This window comes from Aedes albopictus, chromosome 3 (assembly GCF_035046485.1).
Source record: "Aedes albopictus strain Foshan chromosome 3, AalbF5, whole genome shotgun sequence".
Classification (NCBI taxonomy): Eukaryota; Metazoa; Arthropoda; class Insecta; order Diptera; family Culicidae; genus Aedes; species Aedes albopictus.
The window spans coordinates 342,880,725-342,897,227 of NC_085138.1; the positions used below are offsets into that span (position 1 = coordinate 342,880,725).

Below are 16,503 nucleotides of genomic sequence, written 5' to 3' on the forward strand. Positions count from 1 at the left end.
TCACCTTAAAAAACTTCCGGAACTTATTTTAGAAGATTCCGTTCGGTGTTGCTCCCGGGGATGTATTTCAAAGTTTTCCAGAACTTCCTGAATTTTTTTCCAGTTCCTTTTGGAACTTCTACAGGAGCTATTGTTAATATTTCTCGGAGAGTTCTTCCCACAATTTCTTTCAGTGGATTGTTCAGATTTCTCCTTGTTATTGTTTCCGGGATTTCTTGCTGTGATCGTCCTGAGATTTCTCTTAAAGATTTTTCTTAGTTTACTCCCAGTGATTTTCCCAGAATCCCTACTGAAAATTGCCCGAACCCTTTTGATGATCCTTTTGGGTAAGAGATGAACCAGCCTAGGGCTGAAAATCTCTATAATAAAGAAATAATAATAATAATAATCCTTTTGGGGTTTCTCTAACAGCTCGGATTTCTCAGGAGATTTTTTTACTAAAGCCTTTATTTTTATTTTTAAAGAATTTCCCAAAAAATAGTCTAAAAAACTCCTGTAGGAATCTCACAAGGTACTACGAGAAATAACGAGAGGAACTTTGGATGCAATTACGAGAAAACCCGGATCATCTCAGGGAGTAAACTTCAGGGAGTAATCTTGGAGATGTGCTTGAAAGAACTTTAGAAGTCTCGCAAAAATCCCAGGAAAAACAACTAAGAGAAACTCCCGAAGTTTGGAAAAAAAATGTTTGAGTCTCCGGAAGGAATCCCTCCAGAATCTCTGGAAGAAATTCCGGGAAGTACTCCTGCAGAAACCCAGTAAAAAACTTCTCAAAAAATCCTGGTTGAAATCCCAGGAACAATTTTCAGAAGTTGCAGAAGGGAAGCAAGTCCGGAAAACCCCAGGGATGAAATCTTGGGAGCAATTCAGAAACAAACTCCGACAAACCTTCAGGCAATCAAGGAAGAATCCCGGGAGAAATTACAGTAGAATTCAGTAAGAAATTACGTAAGAATTTGAAGAACATGATGGTAGTATGGCATGACAGTTTTGCAATGTAGACCTGGAGTTCCAGTAGTTCCGAAAACTGCGAAACTCGAAAACCGGAAATGTGAGAAAATGGGGTCATTGAATTCGGAGCAGGTTTCAGGGACTTTTTCGGAGGTTTCATAGGGTTAAAGGGACGTAACAGGCGGTTTTTGGAGATATCGGAGGATCTCTTTCGTGGTTTTAGTGCGTTACAGTGGGTCAGAGGGGATTTTCAGAGGCATTTCAGGAAGTTCGGGAGTGCTTTCAGCGGCTTCAATTCAAAGGTGTTCCAGGAACTTCAAAGGCGTTTTTTGGTGGTATCGGAGGGTAGCAGGTGCGTTACAAGGGGTCTGTGGGAGTTACAGGACGTTTTTAGAGACATTTGAGGGAGTTTCGAAGGATTTTTAGCAGGTTTCAGAACGTTAAATGGGGCTTCAGGGGTATTTTAAGGGTTTTCCAAGGGTTGCAGGTGGTCGGAGGTTTCAGGGGGTTTTGGAAGCATATCAGGAAGTTTCAGAGAATTTTAAGGGGGTTTCAGTGATTTCAGACGCGTTCAAATACAAAGGAATGGAATGTTGGAAATACAGACAGGAACTTGCCATTAGAGGTTATGATCCTCGCAATGCACAATCCGAAAATGTTTTTGGAACCACTGGTTTCATTTCATTAATTCACTAAATTTGCCCATGAGTGTTGCTTCTGGTCATGCGTAAATGTTTTTGTAGCATCATCATCATACATTCATGATCATCATGCAAACTAAAGTTTTTGACAGCTTATTTTGGATCACATTTGTGTTTCGGTCTCAAAATAACAACAGCAATGATACTGGACCCAACGTTATTAGAAGAACCAAAAATGTTGTGAAATCTATATTGACACAACGGAAGTAGTCTACACAGTTAACCCTCGAGATTACCCACCTCTCAACCTTTCCTCTTCGCACTCTTTCTTCGACAAGATGTGCCCTGTGGTTCCGATCGGTTCTTCTTCCTTCTCGCACCACAACACGTAATAGGCGGCGTCAGGCTTGCCTCCTGCCTCAGAATCGCTCCCTGCCTTCCCAAACCTCCACTTCCACCGCTCCCTCCAGCACCATCCATACCGTCATCATTCTCCATGTGCTTACAATTCTTCAACGGACAGTTACAGTTCGGCTTCTTGCCTGCCGGAATCCTTGTCGATCTACAAGATGGTCCACAGTCGCACTTCCCCGGACAAACCGGTGGCGGTTCGTACCTGCCCCTGATGTGGCCACACCGATGCAGTGGACACTTTCCGTGGCAGCTTTCGCACAGAATCCGATCGCCGGCAGCCAGGCGCATCAAAATCTCACTGGAAGCTGCGGCCTGCTGGGCGGTTGAATGCTTCAGCAATAGCTGTTCCACCAGGGTGTTTGAGTCCTCCGAAGATCGTGGCGAGTAGCCGGAGCGTTCAACCAACTCAGATTTCTGCTCGTTCAGAAAGTTGCCACAATTGGAACAGGTGGAGTTGCCGCAGGCAGTTCCCGTGGAGTACGAGTGATAGGACCGCGGCGCCGAATACTGGGTAGAATCGCTAATCAGTAACCTGGTCGGGGAGAACACTTCGACGGAAGTCGTCGTATCTACGCACTTGTCGGAAGTGGTCTTTTTGACAGTGGTGGAACTCTTCGTCGGATACGGACAGTAATCATCGAGGTGATCCCGTGATCGTGGGCAACCACAGCGGTGGTACTTGGGCACGTCCGTTAATTGAGATGCGGGGCAGCAGGACTGCTGCGAAGCAACGGGTTCAATTGACGCAGGGCAGATAACTTCCCTGGAACCATCCTGCTGTAGGATCTTGAGTTTATGTTTCAACTCGGACACCAATCGCCGCAGGCGGTCCCGATCCGGATAGGTGGAGTTTTCGTAGTATTTGCCACAGATGTGGTTGATGTTGCAGTCCGAGTAGTCTTTGGACGCAACAATTTCCTGGGTCAGGTGGTACAGGAACAGGGACAGTTCGCGGTCGGCGGCCATGCTGGACTGGAATAGAAGAGTGACTGGTAAATGGCTTCAACTATTCGGGCATTGGCTGAACTTACATGTTAGATGTTATTAAGATTTGATACACAAGAATTTTGAAATAATTTCCAAATTTACATTTTGACGAATTATTTTTGTTTATGCCAAATGCACACAACGAAAGCTTTGAGTTCCGAACAACGCCTACTGAGTAGTAGAATGGGTCTTTGTGATCGTTTTCTCAGAATCTGATCAGCAATTTTTGGGTTCCATTTCGGTTTAACCCTTTGGAGTCGGAGGGGTCATATATGACCCCAACACCTTTAGAGACACTATAGGGATATTCCAGGTCAGCCAAACTACCTTGGAATTCAGAACTTCAGGTCTACACTCGTAACAATAGCCATATCTGTTATACTGAGTAACGCTGCATAATCAACCGCGGTTACTGGAGCAGTCTGAAGTCTACTAGCTTATTATAACCCTTTGGGACATTCAGGGTCGTCCAAACTGTTCTATAATGAAGTCCTTCAAATCTACAAGAATAAGCCATATGAATAAAGTTGAGTAAATACTCTTTACTAAATCTCTGTGAAGTCGTGGAGCAAATCTCTGTGAATCTTCACAGAGATCTGAGTAAAGAGTATTTACTCAGCTTTATTCATACGGCCTAATAACTCCGTGTTTTCGTCATAAATAAATGTATTGTATAATCTGGTGGGATCCGTGAAGCTCATGCAATCTCATTCATGTTCAAATGTCATTTAGAGACAATAAAGGGATATTCCAGGTCAGCCAAACTACCTTGGAGTTCAGAACTTTAGGTCTACACTTGTAACAGTAGCCATAGCTGTTAAACTGAGGAACGATGCATAATCAACCGTGATTACTGGAGCAATCTGAAGTCTTCTTGCTTATTACAACCCTTTGGGATATTCACGGTCGTCCAAATTGTTCTATAATAAAATTCTTCAAATCTACAAGAATATCTTTATGTGTTTTCACCACAAATAATAGTATTGCATAATTTTCTGGGATCTCTGAAGCTTTGAAAAACTTCAAATGTCATTTAGAGACACTATATGGATATTTCAGGTCAGCCAAACTAGCTTGGAGTTCAGAACTTCAGGTCTACATTCGTAACAACAGCCATATCTGCAATACTAAGTAACGTTGCATATTTATCTGTGGTTACTGGACCAATCTAAAAGCTACTTGTTTATTATTAACCTTTAGGACATTCAGGGTCGGGCAAACTGTTCTAAAATGGAGTCCTTCAAATCTACAAGAAAAACTTTGTGTTTTCGCCATACATAATAGCATAGCATAATCTGCTGAGATCCGTGAAGCTCTTGAAATCTTAAAAGTTATTTAGAGACACTATGGAAATATTCCAGGTCAGCCAAACTATCATGGAGTTCAGAACTTAAGGTCTACACTCGTAACATCAGCTATATTCGACATACTGAGTAAAGTTTCGGCACTTGCAATTTTTCGCCAGTTGCTCTTCCTCCTGAGGGGTCTGGTACGTTTGGCATAAGGCCGTTTGGCATAATGTCATTTGGCATAAGGACGTTTGGCATAAAGGACACTTTTTTTATTCTTAATCACTTAACCTAATTTACAGCTCTATTGTCCACTGGGGCACTACGTGAGCAATTTCAATTGACAGCTGCACTTACATTTTGTACAGCGCCTAGATTCTATTCTACTTTATCGAACTGGTTGCCTTTCTGCTGCTTTCACTTTTTCTACTTTATACCTAGTAGAATGATGAGCACAAGGGGTGATGAAAGATGGCCGTTGTTCCTTTCCAGTCCGATTGGGGGTCCATTATGAGTAGCAGTTCGCCGATATCCAGGTATCCGGGTCCGTTTGAACCATGGGGCTCAGAAGAGGGTCAGTGTCAGTTGCTCTCGGGGGAAAAGCCACTGACGAAAAATTGCAAGTGCCGGGGCTGGGAATCAAACCCATGACCATCCGCATATGAAGCGAACGTGTGACCAACTACGCCACGGGCCCCGGCTGTAAAGGACACTTGGCATAAAGGACATTTGGCATAAAGGGACGTTTTGCATAATGGACATTCGGCATAAAGTACGTTTGGCATAAAATGATTTCAGTAAAAAGTGAACTACATACTTAACGTAAAAGAAGGATAAGTATTCTAAAGAAGAATAACACATTATAATGTATTAATTTTTATGGATATAATATGCAGACAAGGATGATTTGCTGGAAAGAACCATTACCGGAATCTAAATTGCTTGTATCGATTAAGAACAGCCTATATACAAAAGAAGGAACATTCCCCTTCCAAAAAAAATCAAATTCATGGAAGCAAAAGGTTATTTCGAAAATAAGAGATTGTTACAAAAATAAAAGAAAATAAATTATTTCCAAAGGATTAACACATCACGATACACAGAACCTTACAAATGCACAAATTAGGAACATCACAAATTGACGCAGCACAACACATAACATAAATGTGCCCTGTTATCCAGATGGATAACTCCTTCCGATCACAGGATGACGTGGTTTCATTTATTGATTTGGGTCCGTCAATCATCCTGGAATTGTATTTTTGTTGGCAGTATGCCTTTTAGTTCACAGCATTTGTTGCTGTGCTCATCGCTTGGTTTTTGTCTAGGAAAACTAATCCTAATCGGGCATCCCGTTTCGGGATTCGATACTTGAGTTCAACAACTTGAAGTCCGTGGCAGGGAAAGGTTTACGTCTCTAGTACTTAATCGTGGCCCGAAATGGCCTGAATGTTGGCAATCGAAATAGGATTGCACTTCATTGGCCTGTATCCTGCCAGAACCCTATAAATGTTAATTAATACTAGGGTAATATTTACAAGTTAAAATTCAACATGTAGCACAAAGAACGTACGAATATTAAACTTTGAACACATCAAACAATTATTCTGTCTTATAATTGTAACAAATACGGGCCCATATAGCCGAGGCGGTAAACGCACGGGTATTCAGCAGGACCATGCTGAGGGTGACGGGTTCGATTCCCGGTCGGTCCAGGATCTTTTCGTAAAGAAAATTTCCTTGACTTCCTTGGGCATAGAGTATCTTCGTGCCTGCCACACGATATACACATGCAAAATGGTCATTGGCAGAGGAAGCTCTCAGTTAATAACTGTGGAAGTGCTCATAGAGCACTAAGCTGAGAAGCAGGCTTTGTCCCAGGAGGACGTTACGCCAAGAAGAGAAGAGGAGGAATTGTAACAAATATTTAAACCCGTAACAAGATCCAGTATAATGCACCAACAACAAGTTTGCCTTCTTTCCCTTGAAGGCTGTTCTATAATTTTTCTCCAGAGGAAAAATATATTTCACATATTCTTTATGCCAAACGTCCTTTATGCCAAACGTCCCTTTATGCCAAGTGTCCTTTATGCCAAATGTCTTTTATGCCAAACATCCTATGCCAAATGTCCTTTTGCCAAACGGCCTTATGCCAAACGTACCAGACCCCTCCTGAGAGCAGCTGAGACCTGACCCTTTTCTGAGCATATGCTCAAACGGACCCGGAAACTTGGATATCGGCTAACGGCAACTCATATTGGACCCCCAATCGGACTGGATAAGGAACAAGAGCCACACATTAACATCCTCTCGTGCTCTTCATTCTAACCATGGACAGGGTAGAAAGTGACAGCAGCGCAACAGCAACCATTTCGATATAGTACAGTAAGAAGAGAATACATTTAGGCGCTGTACAAAGTGTAAGTGCTGCCGCCAATGGGAATCGCTCACGTAGTGCCCTAGTGGACAATAGAGCTGTAAATTAGGTTAAATGATTGAAGAATAAAAAAAACATAACTCGTTATCGCCAAAACAGAAGCTTCAATTGCTGTAGATGCAACCAAAATGGTTTGGATGGCCCCAGCTGATCTTATGATGTCTATTGAGCTTTCAGAAGACTTACTGGACATGATAGATTACAAATCGGAGCTTTGTATAATGAAAGAATCTACCGTTACACCCGTAGACTTTAGGATCTAAACTCAAGAACAGTTTGGATGACCTAGGATATCCCGACTGAGCTGATACTGTTTATTGAACTTCCAAAAGACTTACTGGACATGATAGATTACAAACCAAAGCTTTGTATAAATGAAAGAAGCTACCGTTACACCCGTAGACTATAGGATCTAAACTCAAGAACAGTTAGGATGACCTAGGATATCCCGGACTGATGTAATACTCTCTATTGAACTTTCAGAAGACTTTCTGGACATGATAGATCACAAATCGTAGCTTTGTATAATGAAAGAAGTTACCGTTACACCTGTAGACTTTCGGATCTAAACTCAAGAACAGTTTGGAGGACCTAGCATAACTCGACTGATCTTACACTCTCATTTGAACTTTCAGAAGACTTACTGGACATAATAGATTACAAATTAATACTTTATATAATGACAGAAGTTACCGTTACACCCGCAGACTTTAGGGTCCAAACTCAAGAACAGTTTGGATGACCTAGGATACCCCGACTGATCTTATACTCTCTATTGAACTTTCTGAAGACTTACTGGACATGATAGATTACAAATTGAAGCTTTGTAATGAAAGAAGGGCCCATATAGCCGAGGCGGTAAACGCACGGGTATTCAGCATGACCATGCTGAGGGTGACGGGTTCGATTCCCGGTCGGTCCAGGATCTTTTCGCAAAGGAAATTTCCTTGACTTCCTTGGGCATAGAGTATCTTCGTGCCTGCTACACGATATACGCATGCAAAATGGTCATTGGCAGAGGAAGCTCTCAGTTAATAACTGTGGAAGTGCTCATAGAACACTAAGCTGAGAAACAGGCTTTGTCCCAATGAGGACGTTACGCCAAGAAGAGAGAGAGAGAATGAAAGAAGTTACCGTTACAGCCGTAGACTTAAGGATCTAAACTCAAGAACAGTTTGGATGACCTAGGATGTCCGGAAAAAATATTCTGTATAATATTCTACCTTTTTTATACTATTGAGCACCAAAACTACAGAAATACGTAGAAAAAACTCAATAATAACGCTTGGAAAAATTCCGGCTTCAAAAGGTTTCAATAAAAAACACTCCGGAACGGCCAATCAAATTGACTACATTTTTAACGTTTCTGTTTTCTCCATTCAATTTCCAGGTGCCGACAACTGGGGTCTCAAGCGCCACCTGAACACCCACACGAAACCGTTCGTCTGTATGCTGTGCGACTACAAGGCGGCCCGCTCCGAACGGTTGGCCACCCACGTGTTCAAGGTGCACAACAAGAAGGCCTGCAACAAGTGCACCTACTTTGCCGAGGACCAAGATCAACTCAACACCCATCTGCTGGAGGCGCAGTAAGTATCCGTTTTCTTCAGTTATTCTTAGTCTCTAGTTGACATAGGGTAGGACGGGGCAAGATGGCCACCCGGGGCAAGATGAGCACCCCTCCGTTTTACTACTATTATGATGAATTTTGCCCAAACAACTTCATAATCCGTTAGAATAATGTTCATCCTGTTTGTAAACCTGATAAAAAGTACTTCATAATGAACGAATTAAAAAATATCGTCAAATTAGTCAATAGCATGGATTTTTAGCATTTTCTTATAAGAAATCATCAGAATAAAATAAGGTTTTTATGTCAGAATCAAATTTTTACCACAATTCTGGTTATCAGCCAACATTACTAGCTTACAGCAAATCATTTTAATTTACTAGAAAATATTTTCTAAAAACAAACATTAAAATTTATTCAATTTTTGTTATTTACTTATAGTGGGGCAAGATGAGCACCCATTATTCCCCATCAGGGGAATATAGAAAATATTTTGAAATTATTGTAATCCACTCAATAGTGCCGAACATAGGTTTCCGTAACCTCTGCAACTATTTGATTGCGTAAATTCTTAAAAATAAGCAACTTAATAATAGTTTATTGTTTTTCGGGTCATTTTGTATAAAGTATTATGAAACCGCAAATTTTTTTTCAATAATCGAAAAAAAATGATAATTTTAGAACGTGATACCATAGCTATAAACAAGGTTCACAATATCAATCACTGTATAGCAAATTTAGTGTTAAAATATTGGGATTTTAATGAAGTGCTCTTCTTGCCCCGTAAGGGTGCTCGTTTTGCCCCGTAGCATGTTCGAACTGACCATAAAACATCTTTTTTGTTTAGTCAAATAAATCATCCTAGTTGTGAATTTTGAACCCTCCCATGTTTATGGGTGATAGAAAACATGATATAGAAAAGAACTACTGAGAGGTACTTTGAAAAATTGTGTTAACTTTCAATAAACTCAACGTGATCCTTAGGGTGCTCATCTTGCCCCGCCCTACCCTACTAACCCATGAAATGTGTTCAGTCCCCACGATGCAAGCAAACCACAGCCCAAAACTACGACGGTTGTGATCAGCGCAAACAATGTCAATAGTGGCAACAACGTGGTTGGAAGTATAACTCAGAACACGTCCACTCCCGTAGTGGTTACGGCCACAGCACCAACTTTGATACCTCCTACCAGCAGCAGCATCACGGTGGGAACGGGCAATGTGTTGCGCAACCTGGGTAATACGTTCGTTACCAACACCAACATTCCCGGAAGCGTCAGTGGGAATTCCTCCTTCGGGTGAGAGACTAGAGCTGAGTTTTGTCGTTGTTTCATTCGTTTGGTTTCCTTAGTTTGGTTGTTTTGTTCGCGAATATCCGGGACGGACTTCCAACGTTTTGACCAACCAATCACGTTTAAATTTTGCACAACTGTTTTGAACGCTGGAAGAGATCTAAAAGCTGATTAATCATATTCCTCATAAAGTAAAGTTCAACCAGAATTCAATGGTCACCGATATTCAGCGTTTTGAACGTTCTAAGTCCGCATAGGATATTCTCAGTTATTTAGTAAAGTTTTCCAAAGAGTACCAAATAATGTTCGTTGATCGCCGGACGATCCCAATTGAAAACTTCAAACTGTGTGTGTATGTGTAGATTTGCCGTTTGGATCACATTAGGTTCGAAATTCTTAGTTCTCCCAGAGTCGTGTGTTCAACTCACCGTCTAACCAAATTAATAATTTTAAGAATTCGTTCCCCATCTCTTTGAAACCAAAAAATCCATGTCTTGCCACTCGATGTCCACCTGTTGCGGACCCTAGGACGACCGCCAACACCAACATCTATCACACGATCACGACCTCGGCGACAACGGGCAACATCCTGACCAACAGCAACGCATCGAACCTGATCGACACGATCAACGCCCATCTGGCACAGCAGCAGCAGCAGCAACAACAACAGCAAACGGTAGTGACCAACAACGTCACTTCCGGTGTTAGTGGTGGTGGTGGTGGTACTATTATTATCAATCCGGGAAACGGAATAGGTGGAGGGGTAACGCAGGTAATCTCAAATGGCCAGCAGCACCACCTCCACCAGCAATCTCAGCAACAGCAGCAGCAGCAACAGCAAACACAGCCATCATCACAACACCATCAATCATCACAATCTCAATCACAACCTCAGCAGCCGCAGCAGCAGCAAACAACCCACCACTGGATAGCAAAGGTCAACCGAAAACGGGGAGCTGAGCTCCTCTATAGCTATCTGGAGGCGGACGGAAGCGACTCGGAAGATTATGCCCGGTAAATTGGTAGATGTTTGGCGGTTTTGTTCGTTTATTCAGTTTCCCCGGTTTGATTTTGTTGGTTTGTTACCTGGTTGTTTTTTGGTTGAAATTGTAGATCAAGTCTTCTGTTCGTTGAAATCTCATTGTCACCTTTCAAAGTTATATCACATTTCAGTTTTTATGTGTATGTACGTAATTGCAGTATCCGACATTTTTCAGCAATATCTTTTCGATGCTTCTTTAAATGGGTGTTCATCTGCCGGGTACTTGATGCAACAACTTTTTACAGGAAGGGCAATACCTAAAATTTGACTTATGATTACCTTTCTGAGCCGGACAAGCGTGTTTAGCGTCCTGTGATTTCATCAGCCATATGACAATGTCTCGTTCCGTACTCCCATCCTTGGCACTTTGTATTTTACTTGGAGCTTCGTTCCTAATATTTCAAATTATTGAGGGTTACCTCTGTTAAAGTTTTTGAAACAGAACTGTTTGTGTAGCGATATAAAGTACTATTTTATTTCTTTAGTAGGGTATCGGGATGCTTCGTTGGCATAGTCCCCTCGTTCGGCCTATCTTAACGTTAACCAAAAACTCAAACAAACATGCCGAACTGGATATCGGAAAAGCTTTGCGCCAAACATCTGTAACATTTCGTTTCAATTTTAGCACTTTGGAGTATTAAAATTGTATGAAAATGTCACTTTGTTTAGCTTTTGTAGACGCCATGATTCTTCGTCTTAGTGGGTAGTCTATACACATGATCATAAATGGCATGTTTCTGGAATATTTCGAATTGCCTTTTCAATAACTGAACATTTGATGCAACGGTCAAAGATGCTAGTTTGAATTTGTATGTTTGTTTTTAACGAATAATAACTATTTTACGAATTACATGTGGGCCGAATATTGAGGACATTTTTTTCACTATGTACCCAAATCTTGGCCCATCAGTAAAGTGACGTCAAAAACACCGATAAAGTGACGCCAACAATATTGCTTGCGTAAGGACCAGAAAGAACGAACAGAAAAATAGATTTTGTGAGCGGTGACTGTAAAAATATAACACAATAATCGGGTTGCATTGTTTTCGTTACTAAAAAAGAAAGAACTTTAGTATAAGTGATTTATTTGTAGTTTTTTGAAAATTTGGCTCCGAAAATGTAATTTGAAAGTATGATTGGTGAACAAACAGAGCTAATACCTCAGCAGAAATATTGAAAAAATGAGATAATAAGTGGTTCTAGTGCATGGAAAGCAATAGGCCAACGTTGTATCCACTAATAGGCCAATTTTTGTACCATAGACCAACGTTGCATACCATCACACTGAATCATTTCAACTTAGTTAAGTAAATTCTTGAATATTTACGTTAGTTTACTTCCAATTGGTAAAACATGCATTGCCTAGAGTGCGTAATAGGGTCAACATATTATTTCTAGTGCTATTAATTTATGAGTTATGGTCAAAATTGTCAAGGCAGTTTGCAAATTAGGCCAAGGAATGATCCATATACCCTATACAACTTTTGCCAGTTTCGTGCAAAAACGTATATTTTTGTGTTTTTTTTTCAGTTTTGTTTAGATTAACTAACATTATAAAGTGTTTAACTTCAAGCGATCTAATCGCCTTCCCTCTCCTCTCATTTCAGCTTACTTAACATGCAGGCAATCGGGCGCAACAAAGCTTCCGTCACGCAGGATTTTCATAACGCGGGAGGCGGAAACCAGCACCTTTTCAGCAACAGCCACGGCGGCAGTATTAACGGCAGCCGAACGAACAAGCTATCGCTCCTGGTAGCGGCATCCTCTTCGTCGGCCTCCTGTTCGCCAACGGGATCGCCATCGCCACCGCCGACGATGGTACTACCGGCTGATTGCTACACCACAGCAAGCCAAAAGCACCAAAAGCTTCCCATCGCCAATGGGATGGCCATGGCCAACCTGACTGAGGAGCATCTCTCGTTGCTCCAACTGTTGGCCACGGCTGCCGTTGCCCAGCAACACCTGCAGCAACAACAACAGCAGCTGCAGCAGCAACAGCTGAAAGCGACGCCAACTTCGATTAGCACTTCGCCTCCCGCGAATCATCCTCACCAACAACAACAACAACCGAACCACCACCATTACCACCAGAATAGTACAAACAACGTGACCAGCGACAACGGTTCCAAGCGACGTCGCAAGAGTAGTTCCCGTAACGACAAAGAGAACCTGGTCCAGCGCCATCCGGCCATCGTTGGCAAGGTCATCGATCTGACCACTAGCGCCAATAACGGCACCACAGCAGGTCCCGCGGCGGATAACGGAATTGAACGAAACAACAACAACCACAATGGCAGCAGCAACAATAACAATAGTAGCATTAACAATAAGAATATAAACGAAGCTATTTTTGATAGAGTGTATAAGAAACCGTACAATATGTTTTTAACGAGCGCGTTCTGCAAACCTACTTCGATCGTCGAGAAGGAGAAAGCGACGCCGGCGGCAGCGGTGCCCAAGGATGAGAACTTCTCTCTGTCGGAGTTCCTCCGCAATCACAAAGAAGTCTCGATTAGCACGCTGGCCGAGGTGCGCCACGCTAAGGCAAGCCGTGGCGTCGCCATCGCCGACGAAGACGACGTCATCTTCGTCAAAGAGGAAAAACGGCTCGGCCGCAAGCAGCAGCAACCCCGGCGGACGAATCCGGAACTAAAAGCCTCGCCACTGGTGATCGCCAAACCATCTGCCGATCGCCAACAGATCGGTGATATCCGGGACAAGCACATGATCCGGTTGATCTCGCGGAAGCTGTGCTGTCGGATCTGCCAGAACCAGCAACGGCTCGAGCACATGGACAACTGCCACTACCACAGCAAGACGTCGCTGATCTTGCATCACCGCTGGCGCCACGGCTCACGGCCTACTACGTGGGAACGGTGCAAGATGTGCCAAGCCAACTTCGATCGTCGGTACAAATTGGTGTTGCATCAGCGATTGCATCACAGCAGGCGCCAGCACATGTTGGCGGCGAAGAAATCGGTGAAATCGTCCAAGTCCAAGAAGGCGTTGGTACCGCCAGCTGGTTCCAAAAGGAAAGCGACTGCATCCAGCAAGAAGCAGCAACGGAAGCGGAAGCCGAAGGGCCGATCCGGCGGTGGCAAAAGTAGCTCCGGCAAGCGACGTAATAAGTAGAAGACGGTAGGTGTAAAAAGATTTTGAACATTATTTTTAAAATCGCGTGTACTATGAAAAGGGCAGACAGCTACTTGTATTATATTACTGTGGAACGTATAAAACGCGTAAGCCGAATCTCCTAGGGTCGTGTAATTTACGATTAACAGACGCAGCAGGTGACACATGTTTAGACTTACTATTTCTTATTTGGACAAACTGCGTGGACTCCTTATTGGTTTCGATGTGAAGTAATTTGTGAATTTGATGTTTTTGAACATTCTGATTATTGCAAAATTGTTGAATAGGTGAAGATCGCACTTGCTTGTGCTGGTTTTCAAAACAAAGTGGCGACCAAAGAGCATCTGCTCTATTTTTGAAATGGCGCCCCACCCTAATGTTGCAGAATTTTTTTTTTTTAGGTGATCGATCATTATTCAAACGATTTTCAGCTTTAGGACGTCATGATCATATTATCATGTTACGGTCGCCATGTTGTTCTTTGACCAGACATCTAACAATCCAAAAATTTCAATGAATATTAGTCCTGTTCAACGACGTAGGTTGAACTTGCTCGAACTTGCTCGAACTTGCTCCATCCCGCTCTTTCTCATTTGTTGACAAATGGGTATAAGTAGGACGCAGCAACTTCGAGCAAGTTCGAGCAAGTTCAACCTACGTCGTTGAACAGGACTATTGATTGTTCACAACGCCATTTGGCCTAACAACCAATTAGGAAAAAAGAATATAAATGACTTAAAACTTAAAAATCCAAAATGGTTGTGAAATTTGATCTAAAATGTTCAAGCTAGATCGTCTGAGACCAATTTCCAAAGCTTTTGGAGTCTCAGTAATAATTCTCTGGCTGCCTATTGCTTGCTAGTCTCCATTTTGAATTCCAAAATGGCGTCGGATTAAAATAACAATCTTGATATGATGGAAAACTTTGCCACAATATGTTTATGTTGAAACCAATTAGGACAAATACTACAGGCGAAGCATTTTGACATACACGGTGTCAATGCATTTCAGTGTCCTCTAGATGGAAGATTAACTGTAACTCTAGTTGTAGACCCGGTACAGAGAAAGAGATTCGATCGATGTGTGTTTTCGCACAAAATACTCCTTTTACTCGTAAAACTCTAGTGTAAAACCATTTCATTTCCATTTCCAACAGAACCTCAACTTAGAAAAAAACCAAGCTCAATCCCCAACTCAACTCCGAAGAAGAGATAAAAGACAAAAACCCCTGTTCGGCTAAGCCACACAAGGCGTGCAATCTGTATTATTCCTATCATAGATATGTTTATTCGTTTTCTACTGACACTTTAAGCTTCGTACAACAGTCACAGTCAAAAAGCGACAAAAATCGTACAAAATTTGGATTGTATTGTTTTCAAACACAACCAAAATTACACAAAAAACTAACTTGCCATTTATCACCCATGATAGCAGTTCAAAACATAAAAACCAACAAAGTATATTATTTTGTTAGAAAAGTGATTGCACTACCACCGTTCCGTTTAGAAGAAGCAAACATTTGTTAAATTTATTTTTTTATGCCATTATTTTTATATTTTACCAGTCACAATTATTTTTAAAAACAAAACAAAAAATCCCAACCGTTGTGAAAGATGTGAATTTTTACAATACAAAACAAGAAAAACTGAGAATTGACGTGTCATAACAGATGTGTAGCAACAGAGCAACAACAAAAGTCACACAGCAGAGCGAATCTGATGATGATGATGATTATTATTATTATTATTATTATTGCTATTATATATTATTATATTGTAACAACAACTGTAACAGATCAATGTGAATTCTTAATAAAAACAATCAACCAAATCGGTGATTGGTAAATTGTGGAAAGTGAGATGAAAAATTAGTATTTCTCGGTGTAAGTGAAATATCACAAGCCTACCTACTATTTTATTACAACCGCCATTTTGTTCCCTGTAGAGGGGTACACAACCAATGAGGTACAGATACAGGTGGCGCAGATAAACATTGCGAACCACTAGTTGTCCCTTTTGTACTACCGCTGATCTTATGCAACTGAATTAGTGACGTCACTGGTACACAACCACTGCGACCATTAATTGATCTATTGTGGTAAGACTCAGTTGCGTTATGCAGTACATTAGTACACTCACTAGTATTAAGAACTAGCGTTTGTTTTTTAGGCCTGCCTTGTACCCCAGTCTGGAATAGCTTTCAAAATAAAAGCCACTACCTTCTTGGGATTTATATTCCACCCTCCATGATATCGAGGCGGTTGAAGAATTCGTGTACTTGGGCTCAGTGGTGACCGCCGACAACGATACCAGCAGAGAAATTCAGAGGCGCATTGTGGCAGGAAATCGTTCTTACTTTGCACTCCGCAGAACTCTACGATCGAATAAAGTTCGCCGTAACACGAAGTTAACTATCTACAAAACGCTGATTAGACCGGCAGTCCTCTATGGGCACGAAACATGGACCCTACGTACAGAGGACCAACACGCCCTTGGAGTTTTTGAACGGAAGGTGTTGCGTACCATCTACGGCGGAGTGCAGATGGAAGACGGGACTTGGAGAAGGCGAGTGAACCACGAGCTGCATCAGCTGCTGAGAGAGCCAACCATCGTCCATACCGCGAAAATCGGAAGATTACGGTGGGCGGGTCACGTCATCAGGATGTCGGATAGCAACCCGACTACAATGGTTCTCGAGAGTCATCCGATTGGTATAAGACGTGGCGCGCAGCGAGCTAGGTCGACCAAG

At 42.0% G+C, this 16,503-nt stretch overlaps 2 protein-coding genes across 5 annotated transcripts in view; one reads left to right on the plus strand and one right to left on the minus strand.

Annotated features, from left to right (window-relative positions):
- LOC109424624 (protein charlatan) overlaps window positions 1-15,634 on the plus strand; it is a 181,552-nt gene extending 165,918 nt beyond the window's left edge. For 2 of the 4 annotated variants that reach the window (XM_062843142.1, XM_029865162.2), the window contains exons 4-7: window positions 8,110-8,308; window positions 9,324-9,587; window positions 10,110-10,595; window positions 12,231-14,326. In XM_062843142.1, the coding sequence (XP_062699126.1) occupies window positions 8,110-8,308; window positions 9,324-9,587; window positions 10,110-10,595; window positions 12,231-13,755 (2,474 nt within the window). In that variant the 3' untranslated portion in view covers window positions 13,756-14,326. Of the gene's footprint in view, window positions 1-8,109; window positions 8,309-9,323; window positions 9,588-10,109; window positions 10,596-12,230; window positions 14,327-14,911 lie in introns of those variants that run through there. The other 2 variants (XM_062843143.1, XM_029865164.2) reach the window with 2 other exon arrangements.
- On the minus strand, window positions 1,796-2,972 carry LOC115262646 (uncharacterized). The gene has a single exon (XM_029865165.2). The coding sequence runs from the start codon at window positions 2,970-2,972 to the stop codon at window positions 1,896-1,898; it is 1,077 nt and encodes a 358-aa protein (XP_029721025.2). The 3' UTR covers window positions 1,796-1,895.
- Window positions 15,635-16,503: the final 869 nt, after the last annotated feature.

Excerpts from the sequence above, each read along its gene's own strand:
- LOC115262646 (XM_029865165.2), bottom strand. The coding sequence starts at position 2,972 with ATGGCCGCCGACCGCGAACTGTCCCTGTTCCTGTACCACCTGACCCAG.